Raw genomic sequence first — 18,839 nt, 5'->3', positions numbered from 1 at the left:
GCTTGCAGCTGGATCACTCTTATCTGGACTCTGCTGCCACTCTGTTGTCACATGGCCGTCATCCATGTGTGTCCTTGCCTCTTCTTATAAGGATACTCGTCACCCCTAATCCAGTGAGACCTCATCTTAGTACAACTATAAAGACCCTGTTTCCAAATAAGGGCACTTCTGGGGTTCTGGGTGAACAGGAGCTCTGGGCCGACACTCTTCAGCTTCGTTCAGTGAGAGCAAACACGTGTCCAATTTGTTACCATCTTGGGGCACCACGGGGCTCTCACAGCCCCTGGTGCTCATCTTTTAGCTGCAGCCTTCCCTACAAAGCCAGTGATTCCTCTTTCTTTCACTTGCTGGGGAGACAAGGTCCATGCTAGCTGGACCCTGGGTCTCGTCCTCAGGCTCTGGTTGTAACTGTGCCTCTCTCCTCACCAGCCCCACTGCTGTGGCTTTGCTGGGTCCGCACAGAGTCTCTCTGATTTCTGTGGGCATCCGTGCCCTGTGTCGCACCCCCCCCATACCACCCTTGCTCTAACCACTTCCTGCTCTGGTGTTTGCTTCTTACATCTGGCCCCTGTGGAAGCTTCGTGGAGAAGACTGCTGATGTGTATGAGGCACCTGGTTGGGGTGCCAGGTGTGGGATCAAGTGCTTTACATAGTTTATTGCCCTGGAGCTGGAGAGGAATGGAGAGCCGGTGTCTTTGGCTCTTTCTACTACTCTGGTGGAGAATGGGATGGGTCCTGATGCAGAGCTGAGGTGTGAAGGTGAGAAGGGGTGGGGAGGGTAGTTGTGGACAAAATGTTTAGCTGGAGAGCTGTCTGGGTCTCTTGTTGGGAAGCAGCATACATCCTGGTGCTTTAAGGAGCAACTTTTCTGACAAACACAAGGGGCCAAGAGGCGTTCAGCAGAAGGAGAGAGCCGAGGGTGCTGCGGTATCCGGGGGGCCAGGGAGATGACAGAACGTGGCAGATTCAGCAGACATTTGTTGGATTGCCGCTGGGGACCGGACTCTGAATGCTGAGATGTTTCTTTGTGTGTGTGTGTGTGTGGTAAAATATACTTTACATAAAATTTACCCTTTTCACCATTTTTAAGTGTACAGTTGAGTCACATAAAGGACAGTCACGTTGTGGTGAAGCCACCAGCACCATCCTTCTCCAGAACTTCTGCGTCTTCCTGAGGCCCCCATACCCACGCGACACCAACTCCCATTCCATCCCCCGCCCAGCCCTGACAGCCACCACTCAGCTTTCTGTCTCTGTGGATGTGACTGCTGTAGGGACCTCCCGGAAGTGGAATCAGACAGCGTCTGCCCCTTTGTGACAGCCTTCGTTCACTTAGCATCGTGTCCTTGAGGGCCTTCCCTGTTGTAGCCCAAGTCAGAACTTCCTAACGTTGCGTGGTATGATAGACCACATTGTGTTTTCTAGTCACCTGGCGGTAGACATTTGTGGGGTACGTAGTTTTATTTACTTGTTATGGATATATATTTCTCTCCCCACTTCACGTGTAAAGGAATTGGGTTAAGAGACTTTTTTGTCAGTCGGCGGACGATTGTGACTGAGCCAGTTTGGGAAGTGCAAGCCTGCAGACCTCTGAAGTTCTCTCTGGCCCAAGGGGAGCTGTTGAGTGGCGCGGGGAGCAGGATGAAAACGGTGTTTGGCAAACTGTCCTGGCTATGTTGTTGTCCCGTTTGTGGCTCTCCGCCTGTGCAGAGACACAGGGAGGGGCAGAGGGTGGGGGGATCACACAGGGGAGGACCTGGAGGAAGAGAGGGGAGTGGGGCAGGGGCCAGGAGCCTCTTAATTATGCCAAAGAAGATAGGAGCTGTCAGTGGCCTCTGATGTCGTCTAGCTCTTCGATCTTTTCAAGGGTTGGGGTTAGGGTTAGGTTAGGGTTAGGATTCGTGTTTTATATGCTTAGAGAAGCCGAGAGTTTCTCCCAGATTCTCTCAGGTGGTAAGTGGGAGAGCAAAGGCTAGAAGCAGTTCCCTGCCCCCAGGCACAGTGCTCCCCCATCACCCCAAGTGGCCTTTGTGCGCTCCGTGAAGCCTGGAGCCTCTCCTGCTCCTCTCCCTCCTGCCCCCGCCTGCGGCTTGGCCTGGCTTGGCCCGGGCTCCAGGTGGGTCAGGCTCGGGGCAGGGCCACTGGAGGCTGCTTCTCAGTGTCCGATGACTCACCCAGCCCCCAGGGCACCTGTCCTTCGTGAGCACAGATCCTGCTGGGGTCCAGACACTGGCTTATCCCCATCTCCTCTTACCAGGCGCTGGGGCTGAGCCAGGGCAGGACCGCGTAGGGAGTTGGTGAAGGGGCCCTCGGCAGGGGCTGCCGTCCAGCTGGGAGGTATATATAGCTCTGAGCTCAGCCCCGGTGTGTGGGATGGGACCCCGGGGAGGTGGAGGAAGAGGGACAAGCTGCCAAGCTGACTCAGACCTTGTCTCGCTCTGGCTCTTCTCCTTGATCTTCTCCTCTTCCCTCGGGGGACCCACTCTTGCCACCCTTCAGTGCCATAGCTGCATCCTGCACCCCCGAGTGCCCGGTCTGTACACACCCCACTTACTGTAGTCAGCGGCCATTGGTCCTCTTGTAGGTGGGCCAGCCCAGCGGGACACAGGGTGGGAGCTGAGAACAAGCAGGCAGGAAGAGGCCTCGGGCAGGGAGAAGAGCCAGCCGATGTCGGGTGCCCCGAGGAGGAGTCTAGACCTCAATACAGGACAGGGATTCAGCCTGCTCCCAGCTCTGGCCCCAGGGCAGCCAGCGCAGGACAGGCTGAGGAGGGCCAGCAGACATGCAGATAATATGCAGAGCTGCAGGACAGATTAGCGCCTGTTATTTCTGAGCTGAGCCTCCCACGCTTGTGGATGGGCTCCCGCAACCAGGGCTGCTGGCCGGCTACTGCCTACGGCTGCCTTCAGTTTTGCCCCGTCACTCTGTGACCCTTGCCCTGGCACTGCCATGCTGGTCGCTCTGACCACCTTTGGCCAGCCTGGCCTCTGGCCCCATGGGCAGGTGGTGGAGAGGTGAGCGTAGGGCAACTTCTCACCCCTATCTGCCCGCACACTCTTTATCTTTCCCTCCCCTCACAGCTCCTTCTTGCCTTCTCTGTTCTGCCTGCACAAGAGCTGGCTGGCTCTGTCTTCTCTGCATGCTTTCGTTCTGCCCACCATGCTCCTGAGTCTCCCAGCTCTCCTGGTGTCCCCCCTTTCTCTGCATCTCCTCTCCTTGCATCCTCTGTTGTCTCCCTGGGTGCCTTGTGGCCCAGGCTTCCAGTTGCCATTAGCAATCCGGCAGCTCTTACAAGCGAGCTCCTCCACTGCCCTTTGCTCTCTTGCCCTGTGGTTTCTAGATCTTCCATGTCCCCCGCTCTGGCTCATACACTGACTTCAAACTTCTGAAGGCCTGATGGCGTGACTCTCAGTTCGCACCTGGTCTGTGCCAGGAGCTGGTGTGGCCTTGGGCTGGTGGTCTAACCTTTTTTAGCTTCAATTCCTCATTTGTAAAACTAGGGGCAATGATAATAATGCCGCCTTTCTGTCTGGTTTTGGTTCCATTCATTTATTTCTTTTATTGTGGGAAGATAGACACCAAGGAAAACTTACCACTGTAACCCTGTTAAGTCACAGTTCAGTGGCGTAAAATTCATCTTGTGGCACCTGTCATCGCTACCCTCCATCTCCAGAACATTCTCATCCACCCAAAACTGAAACTCTGTGGCCCTTAGACACTAACTCCCTGTCCACTTTGCTGTCCCCAGCCCCTGGGAAGCTCTCTTCTGTGTTGTGTCTGTACGGATTTGCCTCTTCGTGGTAGCTCATGGAGGTAGAGCCAGTCATACAGTGTTTGTGTTAGCACAGTGTCCTCAAGGTTCACCTGTATTGCGGCCCGGGTCAGGACTCTGTTATTTTTTATAGCTGCATAATACTCCTTTGCACAGCTACACCGTGTTTTGTGTATCCGTTGAGCTCTTGGTGAGCACTTGGTTGTCTCCTCCTCTCCCCTGTTGTGGCTAGCGCTGCCATGAACACACGTGTATGGGTATCTGAGTCCCTCCTTTTCAGTTCTTTTGCGAAAATACCTAGAGATGGAATTTCCGGATCACGGGGTAATTGCACTTCACTTTTTGTGGAAGTGGCAGACCGTCTTCCAGCGGCTGCGCCATGTTTTGTTCTGCCAACAGACTGCAAGCGTCGCGGGGTCTTCGCTTCTTTGCCAGCAGTTGTTGCTTCTCGTGGTTAGTTGGTTTGTGCTTGAATTGTCATCCTTATGGGTGTGAAGTGGTAGCTTGTGGTTCTGATTTGCATTTCCCTAATGATTAGTGACGTTGAGCATCTTTTCAGCACTGCCACAGGGATGAGAGCGCGTGGGGCCCTCCTGGTGTGCAGCACTGGGGTGTGGAGCTGAATAGGACATGTCCTCTGTCCTCAAGAGCTCGAATTTTAGGGAGAGAGGAAGGCAGGAGCTCCAGTGACTTTCAGCCAAAGAGTTCGAGAAAGGCATAGACCCCTGTGCACCGGGACTTGGAGGTGGGAGTGAGCACACCCACTTGGGTGGGGATCAGGGACCACATCTTGGGGCCGTGGCCTTCAAGGTGGGGTGGGATTTCACCAGAAGCCTCAGAGCGCTGCAGGGACAACAGTGATACGAGCTCAGGTGTCAGGCCTAATCTCTGCCTTCTGAGGCTGCGGGCAGAAGTTTCTTATCCACAAATAGCTTCCTCCTCCGCTGCAGGTGTTTATAGCTTCAGCTGGTCCCTGGACAGAGAGGCCCCCAGGCCATCAGGATTAGGGCTGGTCCTAGAGGACGGGAGGGCCTCTAGGAAGCCAAAACCCGGTGTGTGCATGTCCGTGCATGTCCGTCTTCTTTTCAGTGGGGGGCTCTGCCCTCAGGTTCTCAGCTTTCTCCACTTTTTTTTTTTAAGCTTTTATTTATTTGACAGAGCAGGCAGAGAGGCAGGCTGAGAGAGGGGGGGAAGCAGGCTCCCTGCCGAGCAGAGAGACTGATGTGGGGCTCAATCCCAGGACCCTGAGATGATGACCTGAGCTGAAGGCAGAGGCTTAACCTACTGAGCCACCCAGGTGCGTGCTTCCTCCACTTTTGAGGACTCCTAGCCTTCGTGGTAACAGGGCCTTACGAGCAACACAGCAGTAGCGGCTGGCTTTGCTGACCTTCCGCTAGGCAGTAGGTGCTTTACGTCCTCGATGCTGTTTAGTGTACTTATGGCCCCGGGGAGAGCTGGTGCAGACAGGGGAGGCAATATAGGCAGAACGAGATGCAGCAATGGCCGTCCCAGACCGGCGTGTTCGGGTAGGATAACGATGTCAGCGGTAGTGTGTGGCCAGCGAGAAGCCTGGGCTGGCTGATGGGCACGTGTGACATCGAGTGTGGGGTTAGGAGGAAGTGGTGGTGGTCACGTGAGCCCCGAGGGCTCCACCCTCAACCTGTGGTGAGGCCAAGGCTCCCCTTTGTCCCTCCGCTGTCCTTGCCTATGGTGGGGTGGGGCCGTGGGTGTGAGTTGGGGCTGTTGGACACATGTCCTCTGACAGATGGGCCATGGTCTGGCGGGGGCGTCCTTTCCAGCCACACCCAGGCCCTCTCTAGGGTTGGCCAAGGCCACCTGCCACTCTGTAATGCCCAGCTGCCCGACTGGCCCCGCCGAGGTCCAGGCTGGCCTCCCACTACCCCAGCATGCGGTCTCCGCCCTGGAGGGGAGAAGACTGGCCTGACTTCGAGCAGCAGATGACAGAGCTGGGACAAGGATGTGGGTCTCTTTCCCTACCACTGATTCATCTGGACTTTGCACTCATTTCTTAACTGCCCTTGCTCCCTGCTGGCCTGCCGTGTGGTTTCAGGGCTCTGCCTCTTAGCATATGCTCCCTGCTTCTCTCCACTTCTCCCTTCAACTGTGGCGTTCTGATATCTTCGCCATTCACGGCATGTTGGTGTCTGTCAGCTGGGGGAAGCACAGTCCGTGAGTGAAAACACTGGGCAGGTTCCTGGGGTCCCAATAGTCGGCTCTTCCTCTAGGACCTGGGTCTGGGCGAGGGGAGTCGGACATAGCCAAGGGCTTGCTTCCTGCAGAGAGCCAGGTGGGGATCGGTCCCGAGGGAGGAGCCCCATGATGTCTTGCGGAGGCAGCTCCCAGCCCTGCTTAGGGAGACAGCCATCCTAGCACCGTTGTGAAGCCTTAGAAGTGTCTGTTCTCGTGGCACCTGGGACACTTAACAAACCATGTGACTTTGAATGAATCACTTCCCCTCTCTGGGCCACAGTTACTTCTTCCCTAGGCAACATCAGACCTGGGGGCACCAGGTATGACCCTCGCTTCTGAGAGAGGATGGCCCTCACTTCCATGTTAAGTAGAAGACATGCTGTGCAGTCCTGAAGAGACAAGTTCTGGAACCAGACTGGATGGGTTTCAGTCCTTACCATTTGTTGGCCTGTGACCCTGAATGGCTTCCCGAACCTCCATGTGCTTCGATTTCCCTTTGTGTAGAAGGCAATGGCAGTAGCAGTGGCACAGAGTAGCTGTGAGAATTGAAAAGGGGGACGCAGATCCGACTATCCCAGTGAACAGTGTATTTGCACAGGTCCTTTTGCACGAAGGGGCTCAGTAAATGTTCACGACTGTTGCTCATTACGAGAGCGAGAGAAGCAGTAGCAACTCCCCACATAAGTGTAAATAAAGCCTGGATTAGAGGCCAGCTGGCCCCGTGGCAGCAGTGTGACCGGGTGGCCTCCGGAGCACCCCGCTGGCAGGAAGGAAGCTGGTTGGCCCCCTCTTGGCTTGACACACCCACAGAGAACCTGCACTTCGCTCCTGCCTACGGGTGCTCTCCACCCTGGCATCACCTCTGATCAGCAGAACAGAACTGGGTGGAATAACGGCCTGAGATGAGCTGGTGGGGGGGGTGCTGTTCCAGAGATGGGGGTGCTGTTCCAGAGTGGAAGGTGCTGTTCCAGAGATGGGGTGCTGTTCCCGAGTGGAGGGTACTGTTCCAGAAATGGGGGTTGCTGTTCCAGAGATGGGGGTGCTGTTCCAGAGTGGAGGGTGCTGTTCCAGAGAAAGGGAAGGGAAGATGCCCAACTTGGAAAAACACTGACAACTGAGTTGGGTTTGGCTCCTGTGGCTCCCAAAAACGGCCCGTGGGACGGCAAAACTCCTGAGCCCAGTAGCAGAGGGCAGAGGGTGCTGTGGGACTAGGAGGGGGCTGTGTCTCCATGACCTGGGCCTCCTGGCATCTCTGATGTCTGGAGTAGTCTCTCAGCCCCTGCTGGGCACTAGCCTCCCTCTGTGCTGCTGCTTCTGTGCTGTGGAGAAAGGGCCACTGTGCCTGGGCTCAGAGGGCAGTGCTGGTAACCAAGCATCTTCTTGGTGTCCTGCACTCGTGGTGCCGCCGGCCCAGGTATTTCTGCCAGATCTGCGGGCGGGTGCTCGGGGTGGGCTCTTCCAGCTTCAGTGTCCTCGGCTGGTACCAAGAGTGGTTGCCGCCTTCCTGCAGGCCCGAGGGAGGTCTGTGAGTTTGGGCTTCAGGACCATCCATTGCATGTCCCCCTTCCAAGCCCCTAGTCTGCTTATTTGTAAAGCAGTTTCATTGGAGTTTAATTGCCATATGGTGAACTGTACGTATTTGAAGTGGACAGTTTGGCTAAGTTTTGACAGATGTACACACACCTATGAAGCCAGTAGCTACCGTCAAGAGAGTAAACATGTTCATCTTCACCTGAAACGATCTTTACTTCACTTTGCATTTATTTTTTAAATTTTTAAATTTTTTAAAAAGATTTTATTTATTTATTTGACAGAGATCACAAGTAGGCAGAGAGGCAGGCAGAGAGAAAGGGGGAAACAGTCTCCCTGCTGAGCAGAGAGCCCGATGCGGGGCTCGATCCCAGGACCCTGAGATCGTGACCTGAGCCAAAGGCAAAGGCTTTAACCCACTGAGCCACCCAGGCACCCCTCACTTTGCATTTATATGTTAAGTTCTTTTTCTCAAAAAGAGCCTTCCAAGTTTTAGATGCTCAGGCTCCGTAGAAATAGGGATTTGCTCCTGCAAATCAAATGAAATCAAATCAAATCAAATCAGGCCGGGATAAGGAAGCACTTTAATAGCTATGTTGGACTAGTTGGAAGTAAAAAGCGATTTGTTTCTTTTTAATATGTACCTTACCTGTTGGAGGCCAAAATACCTTGTGGGACATCTTTCAGCATCTTCTCACCATTCCCTTATCATTCATTTAACACGTATTTACTGGGAGCCCACTACAGAGGACGGCAGGCAGTGTTCTAGGTGTTGGGTGTGGACAAGTGACTAAACAGACAAAACCCCCTCTTCTCAGGAGCTTTTCTTCCATTGGAGGTGAGGGTGGGGGGTGGTGCTCTGAGTGAGCAAGCAGATCGTGCGGTGTGTCAGAAGGTGCTGGGGAGAACAGCAAAGATGTGAGGCCGTCACAGTGGGGTGGGTGGGGGCTGACATCAACCATCAGCAGAGAGTTCGGGGAGCTGTCTCTAAGACAGAGGCACCTGAGCAAAGAAGGCCTCCAGGGTGGGAAAGGGAGGCAGTGGGCCGTGTGCAGCAGGGCTGAGAATGAGGCACATGGAGGCCCTCAGGTGGGACCTCAGGTGGGAGTGGGCCAGGCATGTCTCAGGAGCGACCAGGAGACCCAGTGGAAGATGCTGCACGGTCAGAGTGGCCAGGCTGGGGATGGAGTGAACAGGCTCCGGGGGCTTCCAGGCCATTGCAGGGGCTTGAACACTTGCAATCTGAGTGAGATGGGAAGCCATTGGAGGCTGTTTGAGCCACGAGCTTGCTATGGCTGCTGTGTTAAGAATAGGCTGAGGGTTGGGGGGCCTGGGTGGCTCAGTGGGTTAAAGCCTCTGCCTTCGGCTCAGGTCATGATCCCAGGGTCTTGGGATCGAGCCCCGCATCGGGCTCTCTGCTCAGCGGGGAGCCTGCTTCCCACCCCCCTCTCTGCCTACTTGTAATCTGTCAAATAAATAAATAAATAAATCTTAAAAAAAAAAAAAAAAGAATAGGCTGAGGGCACGGGGTCCAAGTAGAAGGCCACAGAGGATGGGAGCTTGGACCATGGAGGGTGAGGTGGTGGGAAGTGGCTAGATGCCAGATATACATTTGACCTTTGAACAATGTGGGCTTTAGAGGGGCCAACCTCTACCCCACCCCCACCCCCATCACAGACACAGTGCACAATCCACATAGAACTTGACTCTCCCAGAGCTTGACTACTAATAGCCTACTGCTGACCAGAGCCTTTCCAGTAATACAAACAGTCTATTCCCCTGCCTTTCCCAGCAGCAGCCCCTGCGTTCTCCCGCTCACCCTTCCCTGGAGCGTGCCCTCCTGCTCTGTGATCAGTCTCCTGGTCTCAGGAACCCTCCCTCCTCCCTTGTTCTTCTCCTTGCTCCCAGGCTGGGCCCCGAACTCGACTACTCGCACAGGCCTCTTCCTTTAACAGGAAAGGAAACTGAGCTGCAGAGAACTCTCATTGAGCTCAGGGTAAGGTCTGCTTCCGAAGTCTGTAAACGTTTGCTTAGAATCGTCTGGAGGAGGAACCTTAAAAGGGCTTGGTTTAAGAAGGGAAGTCTGGGTGAAGGTCCAGGAGGAATGGGACGTGCGAAGATCCCGTATCTTGTTTTTGGAGCCACTGGACTACACCCAGCTCCCAACTCCCAGTTCTGGTGATGACTTAGACCCTCTGGCCAGTGATCAGAGCGTTTCCTAACTGCAGCGTGAGTGTCTCTTGTTAGACATGGTGTGTGACTGCTCAGCTGTCTTTTTGGACATTCGTTTAAAGGAGCCCATGGAATACCTCTCCGTGGAAAGCTTTGAGAAGCGACGCACCCCCGGCTCCCTGTTTTAGGTGCAGACCAGCCCACAGGTGATAGCCTCAGGGTCTGGTCCTCCCCCACCCTTTCCCCTGACACAGACTGTCCAGTGCTTCCAGGCCAGCTAGTCTTCCTGGCAGACAAGTCCTCCCGAGGGTGGCCTCTTAGTTCAGTTTTGGCAGTGAGGAAAGGTCATCTGGGGGGCCAGCTTGGCCTTGGCTGTGCTCTCCAGTTACAGCGGGGTGGCGGACAGCCCACTTGTCTTACCCCTGCCCCCCCGCACCTCCTGACTCATAGCCACAGCCCTCCAGGCTCAGCAAGGGCCGGCAGGATGGGGCGGGCTAGTGGCTGTGCTGCTGGCCCCAGAGCTGGCCCCAGAGCAGGCCCAGAGAGGTGACAGCTCCTACTCAAACCCCCTTGCCCTCCCTCTCCCTAGCCCAATGCCCTTCTTTATAGTCTAATCCTACCCAGTGGTCAAGGTCCAGCAGAAGGCTCACCTGACCACCCAGCCTGAGCTGACCCCAATGCTCTGAGCACACTGTGTTCAGTGGCCCGCACTGTCTGTGGCCCACACTGGGGTTACAGCATAGGCACACGTCTCTTCTTAGCTGTGTGTTTGTTGCTTTGAAAACAGAACTGCCTTTCATAATTGCATTTACAATAGTAGGGGACGTGGGTGGCTCCTTACAGTTTTTCAGGGTCCCTTAGACACAGCCTCAGCCTCTAGGAGACGGCTCCCTTGGCGAACACTCAGTACAACCTGGTGACTGGTCTGGTCAGAGCCATGCAGCTGGAGGTGTGGGCTGCCCCGGTCTTCTTGATCTGAGTTAAGGGCCTCAGGCCTTCTCCGTGAGGATGCTCAGGGTCTCAGCACTTAGGTCTCTCATCCCCCCTGCTGCCCACAGACAAGGCAAGACCTCTCGTGAGGTACTGCTCATCTCTGGAGATGGTGGAAGCTGTGTGGGCAGGGGGCTGCATGGGCGAGTGTCAAGGTCCAGGCACTTCCCTGCAGCCTCCCAAGTGTGCAAAAGACCCCAGGAGGAAGCAGGACAGATTGGCAGCTGTCCCACTGTTGTAGAGTGGGGGGAGGAGGTGGCCTCTGAGAGGGCTCCTCAAGTTCATATGGGGCTCACAGCCCTGTCACCTCCTTGCTCTCAGGTTACCAGTCCCCCAGCAAGGCCTGTTGCTGCTGGGAGATCCCTGGGATCCAAGGAGGGCGGGAGGGAAACTGCAGAGTCCTCAACCCAAGTCCCCACTCAAGGTGGGCAGAGGGCGAGGGAAGGGATCCCCAGATCCTCTTGTGTTTCTGCCTTTTGTCCTTCACCCGCTGAGAGGCTGTTGGTGTCTCTGTAGGTCGGAATGAGCTGATAGCCCGCTACATCAAGCTCCGGACAGGGAAGACCCGCACCAGGAAGCAGGTGGGCCCTGGGGGATGAGTGTGGGTCCCAGGGGCAGGTACCCCAGTTCCAGCCTGCTCCTATGGTGGGCCAGGCCCTCTGCAGGACCAAGGGTGGCTTCTCGGTGGGGCTGGTTCACAGGGGTTATCTCTTTCTGGTGTGCCACAGACCGTTCAGTTTCCCTGTAGTCCCTGCTGCCGTCAGCTGGGAGAAAGTGCCCCCCTCCTGTCCCCAGGACACTGGAAGAACAGAGAGCGAAGGACTGGCGCTGCACTTTGATTTATCGCCAGACTCTGGGTTAGCTGGATGTGTGGGACTGAGGACCCATCACTGACTGCCCCTTTCACTCACTCATTCCACAGATGTGGCTTGAGGATGGTGCAGGGCTGAGGGTCATGGAGCCAGCATGGGGAGCACAGGCCTCCTGGGAGATAGGGACAGGAGCCTTCTCTTCTTGCTACAGGTCTCCAGCCACATCCAGGTGCTGGCTCGTCGCAAAGCCCGCGAGATCCAGGCCAAGCTAAAGGTAAGGCAAACCAGCAGTGGTGGGAAGGACCGAGGGCATAGGCGGGGCCAGCTTCCTAGAAGTTAGGGCCCTTTTTCCCTTTGGGTTCAGGGACTGGCTGTTGGTGTGCAGAGCCAGCGTGCTTCTTGGTGTTGAGAAGAGTGGTCAGCCTGTAACTGCTCTTGTCTGCACCGGGAATGACAGTTGAGCTGTGTGTGTGTGTGACCCCAGGCCCTGCAGCATCCCCCTTCCCGGGCAGTTTACTCCCCAGGTCCCAGCGGGATTGTCCTCCATGCCCCATTCCTTGAGGACCTCATGGAGGCCCTGACCCCTTAGTGCCATGCCCTGACCCCTTAGTGCCATCCCCTGAGCCTGCAAGGGTGGGCGTGGTCAAGCTTGGGAGGCCCTGCTGTGGGGGTGGGGCGGCTGTTCCCCGGGAGCTGGGGGAGTGCCCCCCTCACTCCACTTGCAGATGGTTGGTTCTCTCCCCTTTCCAGATCAGCCTCACCTGATAGTCCCCAGTCCCCAGTTCCCAGAGCAGTCCCCAGCAGGGGACTGCTCCGGGGAGGCCCCGCTGCTGACAGGACACCTCATCGGGTGGTCTGTTCCCCACAGGACTCAGGCCTCCTGGATGCCTGAGTCAGGGGACCCTTTCAGGGACTTCCAGGTGGGGGTGAGTGAGCTCACTGTCCTACAGGGGTGTGTAGCAGAGCTTGCCCAGCTACCAGGTAGGAAGAGCTGACTTTTAGGGGTGTCAGACTGAAACCAGCAGTTAACATACTTTTTTTTCAGCCCTTTTCGTTTTTTCCCCCAAACAGAATATCACATCAGTACGTAACCACAGGAGCTGCCCTGGTCAAAGCTAGGTTGGTGAGGAATAGGCCAGACACCCCTTGCTCCTATCTACCTCTCAGGCCCCGTGGCTCTTGAACCCCAAAGTAGCTCAGAGCCCAATTAAAAACCTACACTAGATGAGCTTGCAGGTCCCTGTGGCTCTGGTTGTCGGTGATCCTGACGCTGGAGCCTCTGAACGGGTGGCGGGGACTCCCAGGAAGCCGCGCCCCACGGCCCACTTGGCCCAGCTGTCCCCCGCCCCCACAGCTGCAGCCCAGCACCTCGCTCCTTTGTCCCCTGGACAGCTGGCTGGGCCTCAGCTGTCGCTCCCTCCCTCTCAGGCCGAGCACACATACTCCTGGAGACCCCCCGGGGTCTGGAGTCCAACTTGCTCACTTCCCCTCTCTGGTCTGCCTCTGACTTGCTGGGACCCTGGCAGAGAGCCAGATAGAGAAGAGACTTTCCAGTGTTCTGTTTATGGCCATCAAGGGAAACTTTTAATTCCCTTGGGGACCATCCGTATGGCCCCCATTTGCTTCAAGGAATTGCTACCTTTGTCTATACGCTCTAACTTAGAGGCTGGGGAGAGCTCTGCTAGACCACTGGACGGACATTGAGGGAAACCATGAGCCCCTTAAATAACACACAGATCTTTGTGTGCATGCGTTTTCTTGGAGAGGGTGGTCTGAGGATTTTTTCGTATTCTCAGAGGGGTCTGGGACCCAGCATAATTTGTCTCCCTGGACAGACTTCTTATTTGGTAGAAATCCCCCAGGACTTGGGAATGGGTGTACCTGGCTCTGCCCTTGTGCCACGGGGGCGTGGTGAGTCACTGGCCTTCCTCCAGCTCTATTCAGTTTAAGATGTAAAATGACAAGGGGAAGCAAGGTGGTGTCTGAGGTCCCCTCCGGTCCCCAAATTCAGTGTCTCCCTGGCCTTGTTACCTGGGCACTGATGTCACGCCCCATAGCATCTTTCCCACTTCGCCCTGATTCCTGTTCCACCCTGGTGACAACGTGCTTTCCCGAGCCCCAGTCGCCTGTTTAGATCAGCTATCCGGGAAGGGACGTAAGTTACTGACATCGAGCGGATGGAGCTCTCTGGCCTCACGGGGCAGTTGTTAACCACAGAGGTCCACGGGCTTTCTGAGTGTTCAGCCTCTTGCATCACACATGTCCTCCTGGAGGGAGAGGCCTGGGCCGGCTGATGTGGCACGTTTGGCTTTTCTCTCCTGAACTGGTGCACGTGTCTTCGGGAAGAGGCCCTCTTATGCTGAGAGCTCCCTCTTTGGTTATCGAGACCCTCTGAGAACAAAGCCCAGGTTTGCCCCGAAAGGACAATGGCTTGAGGATGAGCCCTCCTCTCAGAATGGTCTCCTGTGCCTTCTGTGCTGTGTGTACCCTTCTCTCCCCCATCCCCTGTCCTGGGCCTGCAGAGGCCAACCTGGACCAAGCTCTCGGACTAGCCACCACCACGGTCAGTGCCCTAAATTCTCAGAGCCTCTGTTTTCTTCCTCTTAAAATGGGGATCCTGCCGGTATTGCCAGCCTCACAGGAGTGCTCTGATGTTCAGAATCAAAGTGAAGTCGTGTTCTTTTTTTTTTTTTTTAAGATTTTATTTATTTATTTGACAGACAGAGATCACAAGTAGGCAGAGAGGCAGGCAGAGAGAAAGAGAGAGAGAGAGGGAAGGAGGCTCCCTGCTGAGCAGAGAGCCCGACGCGGGGCTCGATCCCAGGACCCTGAGATCATGACCTGAGCTGAAGGCAGTGGCTTAACCCACTGAGCGACCCAGGCGCCCCTGAAGTAATGTTCTTGACCTTCTCTGGGTCATCTTGTGCCACATGAGTGCACATGGTCCTGGAGAAGCTGAGTGGCAGGGCCCCTGCAGTTCTGGCTCCACAGTCTGAGGTGCTGGGATGCTGGTTCCCTCACGGTGGTGCGTGCTCCACAGGGCTGTTGTGGGGGCCGAGGGAAACTGTCATGGGGGAGTGTTGGGAGTGGCAAGGGCCTGTGTCAGTTCTCCCTTGTCTGGGACTTGGAATAGATCTGGGTCTATCATCTTAATTATCAGATAATGGCTAATTTATTTTTCCCATTTAAATATATTCATCATAAAGACAGAGTTGACATAATCCAGTCTCTTGGCCTCAGCTAAGATACACACACTGAGTAAAACTTGCCATCCTAGTCTATATGTTGGACAAAAACCACAGTTCCCATTAGGCTTTTTGAAGTATAGATAACTGAATACAGAAATACTAAAATACGTGTCATCATTTTGAAGTCCTGTGGGTTTGGGGCGCTCTGGCCCAGAGCTGCTGGCTTATATACGCATACATGTTACTACTGTGACTGTTCTCGTCCGTGTCACACATGCTTACAGATGCTTTCCTGTGCACGTGTTAGTTCAGAGCCTCTGCAGGGAAAACCTGTTCTTTGGTGTCTTTGGACCCATGGAGGGGAAGTAACAGGTGTTGACACCTGCCACGTAAAAGGCAGGGGTGCCTTGGGTGTCCACAGTGCAAGGGGAGACCCATGGGGCAGGACTGGGACAGGTGGGACCAGAGGAGACCGTCCCACTCCTGCAGACAGCCCGTGTGGCCGCAGAGGAGGACTCCTGTCTGAGGAGGGCTCTGACATGTTTATGTAGTATCATCTTCTGTGAGCCAGGTCCTATGCCGGCTGCCGGGGCGCGGAGGGAAACGAGGACTAAAAGGCTTCTCAGAATGTCCCCGTGAAGACACCGTCTGGCAGGTGGCTTCCCAAGGCCCTTAAACTCTAATAAAATAGACTGGACAAGTATTTCGCCCCGTGGCAGAGGAGGAAACTGATCAGAGGAACCAAGTGACCTGTGCTCGTCACAGACCAGGTTCATAGCACAGCAGGGGCGCGAGCCTGATCCCCCGGGGCCTTGTCCGGGGCTCTGGCCACTGGCGTTGGGACAGCTTCCCTGAGCACAAGCCCCTACCCCGCCTCGCCCACACATGCCGTAGTGACCACTGCTGAGGCCCTCCCTTCCAATGTCTCCCCAGGACCAGGCAGCTAAGGACAAGGCCCTGCAGAGCATGGCTCCCATGTCGCCCGCCCAGGCCATCTCCGCCACAGCCTTCCACAGTAAAATGGCCCTCGCCCGGGGCCCAGGCCACCCAGCAGTCTCAGGGGTAAGTGGGGCTGCCTGGAGCCAGAGGCCAAGCCAGCCCCTTCTTCTCACTCCTTCCCATCCTGAGGAGCTGGAGGCACTGGCCAGGACCCATTTCTCTTGAGTCCTCCCAGGCCTGAAGAACCAGGAGGAAGGAGGGACCAAGGACTGAGGGGCCATGCTAAGGCATGGCTCTGCTGGCATTGGCACTGGCCTCTCGGGGGCCTTGCCAGTGACGCAGCAGGCCTTCCACAAGGGGCAGGGCTGCCCCCAGTAGCCGGCCAACTGGGTAGCTCTACAGAGTTGGCCTGATTGACGGATGGGAGCTGAAGCCCGAGGCGTCGGTGCGGCACCAGCGCAGCCCTGAGCAGCCTCCACCGCTCAGCCCGTCCCCACGCCCCACAGGCACTCAGCACTGTTCTCCTGCCACTCAGAGAGCTGATGCTCAGGAATAGACCCTTGTTTGGATTTTAAATGTCTTGACTGGGGCCAGCTTGGTGACACTTTCAGAATGGTCTAGAAAGGCTCCTCCTTTCCAGGGCTGTGTCCTCACAGGGTTTTCTTGGCTGCAGGGACTAAATCGGTCTTCAGAATGCACCCACAGCATCACCCTTGGCATGTGGGGATGGGACCGGGACGGCCCCTTGCTCAGTGAGCCTCTCGTCCACCGGTGTTCAGAGTGTGTTCAGAGACCGCTAGTCCCTCAGGATATTGCCTAGATAACGACACAAAGTTATCATGTATGAGGAAGTTTGGGACACTTAGAACTAAATAGGTTTCTGAAACCTGGGACTGTTCGGGCCTGATGTGCCGCTACGCACTGTGGGCTTCTAAGGGAAGAATATCCTGCCGTGATGGCCAACCTGGGCTTTCTCCCGAGGAGCACATTCTCAGCAGAGCAGGTCCAGAGACTAGAGCTCCTCAAAACACTTGTGCCGGACAGCAGTGCTAACTCTCTCCTTACCACCCACTGGGTCCAGGCCCCCAGCCCTGCCTTCCAGCTGAGGCCTGCCTGGCCTCCCCGCCCTGCGGCCCACGTGCCTGGTCCTCTGCTGACTCTGCGCTTTTTGCCTCCTCAGTTTTGGCAAGGAGCTTTGCCGGGCCAAGCCGGAACATCCCACGAGTGAGTATGGCCTGCTGCCGGTTGCTCTCTGAGCTGAACCCGAGCGCATAAACGTGTGCTGTGGAGCCTGGCACCCAGTCTGGGACAGGACCGCAGGCTGGCCTCAGCCTTTGAGCGGGGGCTCGAACTTTGAAATCAGGGTCTCCCGCTCGCAGGCAACAGCCCAGTCTGCAGCATGGACATCCTGGGGTGGCATTTGCCGAAACGCCACTCTGTCCAGGGTGAAGCAGGGCCAGAGCTTGGGACCCCGAGGAAAGGAGGTCAGGGAGCTGCCCTCTGGCAGGCCAGGGAGGGAGGGAAGGCGAGAGGGAGGGGTGGATTTTCCCAGTAGACATGCTGCCTCTGTGGGTCATCCGTGAGACCATGAGTCCACGAGACGGACTTGGCAGGGGAGGGAGCAGGTGGCCAGACCCACCAAGGCCACTGATGGCCAGACCACCAGGGCCAGACCCACAGAGCGTGCTGGACACTGCCGGAGGCTCCTGGGCTGCCGCCTGCCCTAAGGCTTACACCTGCTCTCTCCTGTCTCCCACAGTGTGAAACCTTTCTCTCAGCAAACCTACACTGTCCAGCCTTCGCTGCCTCTGCCAGGTGGGTCGGCAGTGCACGGCTCCCTGGCACCTCGCACGCCTGCAGCTCCTGCCCCCCCTGCCCAGGTCCCAGGTCCCCTGACAACTGGACAGCTCCTGATCTGTTTAGATGCGCATGCTCAGAACAGACATCCCAGTGTCCTGGCTCTGCCCCTTGCCTTTCCCCTACCACGCACACCTCTGTGCTACACCAAGCCTCTTGTGCCACTTGGGCTGCCTGACCTGCTCCCCAGCTTGGGCTCAGGGCCTTCAGGAGTGCACGCTGTCCGAAGGGGAGTGCCTGTGCCCCAGGGCTGCTGTTCCACCTGGTTGCCCCCGTATACTGCAGGAGTGCCCCGGAGAGCTTGGGTCTTGGCATGGCCCCCTTCTTGGTGACACTGTCGTCTTCTCCTTCAAAATGGGAGATCCAAGGAGAGCATGGCTTTCGAGCCTGGAGCTGCTGGCTAGCAGAGGGAGCCCTCCTGAGCAGAGCTGTGGAGCATGGGTGTCCCTCCTCCCTGTTCAGGGGACACTCCTTTCTCATGAGGGTCCCTCACCTCCTTCCTTCTCTGCAGGACAAGGCAGGATCCTCACCCTTAACCACCTTCTCTGGCCCGGGGAGTGACTCTGCTGACCTTCTAGCCTGGGGCTCGTCCTGTCCTGAGAGCGGGGCGCGCCCCTCTTGGGGTTCTGATCGCTGCTTTCTCCCAGCCCCAAGTAACCCGCCCTCCTGTCTGTCCCCTCCTCTCACTGGCCTCAGCCTCGGTTCAGGCCCTGCTCTTGCCTGCTAACCTGCGTCCCGTTTTATCCCGCCTCCTCTCTTCACTCCGTGATTCACCTCCGGGACCACCCTGTGGTTCCTAGGCTTAACATCTTTTCCTGGCTTCCAGGTGCCTTCTGGGTACGATCTAAAGTCTGTAGTAGGACTTGCATGGCTCTTCTTGGTGACTCAGCTTCTCTCCTCTCCCTCCTGCCCTCCGTGCCTCCACCTGCCCTGCCTCTGGGCTGTGGCTCAGGCTCCCCGTCCTGCAAGTTCTCTGCCCTGCCCCTGCCCAGCTTAGGCGCCCTGAGCGCTCTGCGCCCCCATCTAGCCCTTGATGCTTTTTATTGCCAGTATCGGGTTGGGGGGCCCAGTGTCTGTGAGCGACTACTCTGCGCTTCCACGGGGCCCGTTGTGGCCGGCACATGGCACATCCTCTGTGAGCGGTGCCGCACCGATGAGCGAGCCGTTCAGCTGGGGCATTAGGCATAGCTAACATGTCCAGCACGGCCCTCTGCCCACTGCTTGTTTCTTCTCCGATTCCTTTCTTGAGTGCCCCTGACTTACCCTTGAGTGCTCCTGACCTACCCACCTCAGCACGCGGGCCCCCCACCTCCCTCTCCCGTCCTGGAGTTCTTTTTTTTTTTTTTTAAAGATTTATTTATTTATTTG

The 18,839-nt window shown here is 56.4% G+C and overlaps 1 protein-coding gene across 4 annotated transcripts in view; it reads left to right on the top strand.

Annotated features, from left to right (window-relative positions):
- TEAD4 (TEA domain transcription factor 4) overlaps positions 1 to 18,839 on the top strand; it is a 64,062-nt gene that overhangs the window by 26,027 nt on the left and 19,196 nt on the right. For 2 of the 4 annotated variants that reach the window (XM_045071689.1, XM_045071691.1), the window contains exons 3-7: positions 11,192 to 11,256; positions 11,699 to 11,761; positions 15,609 to 15,737; positions 16,696 to 16,838; positions 17,374 to 17,429. In XM_045071689.1, the coding sequence (XP_044927624.1) occupies positions 11,192 to 11,256; positions 11,699 to 11,761; positions 15,609 to 15,737; positions 16,696 to 16,838; positions 17,374 to 17,429 (456 nt within the window). The remainder of the gene's footprint in view (positions 1 to 11,191; positions 11,257 to 11,698; positions 11,762 to 15,608; positions 15,738 to 16,695; positions 16,839 to 17,373; positions 17,430 to 18,839) is intronic. The other 2 variants (XM_045071690.1, XM_045071692.1) reach the window with 2 other exon arrangements.

This window comes from Mustela putorius, unplaced genomic scaffold (assembly GCF_011764305.1).
Source record: "Mustela putorius furo isolate JIRA1106 unplaced genomic scaffold, ASM1176430v1.1 tig00003988_pilon_pilon_pilon, whole genome shotgun sequence".
NCBI lineage: Eukaryota > Metazoa > Chordata > Mammalia > Carnivora > Mustelidae > Mustela > Mustela putorius.
The sequence above is the reverse complement of the archived record's forward strand: the minus strand, read 5'-3'. Positions and strand labels throughout refer to the sequence as shown.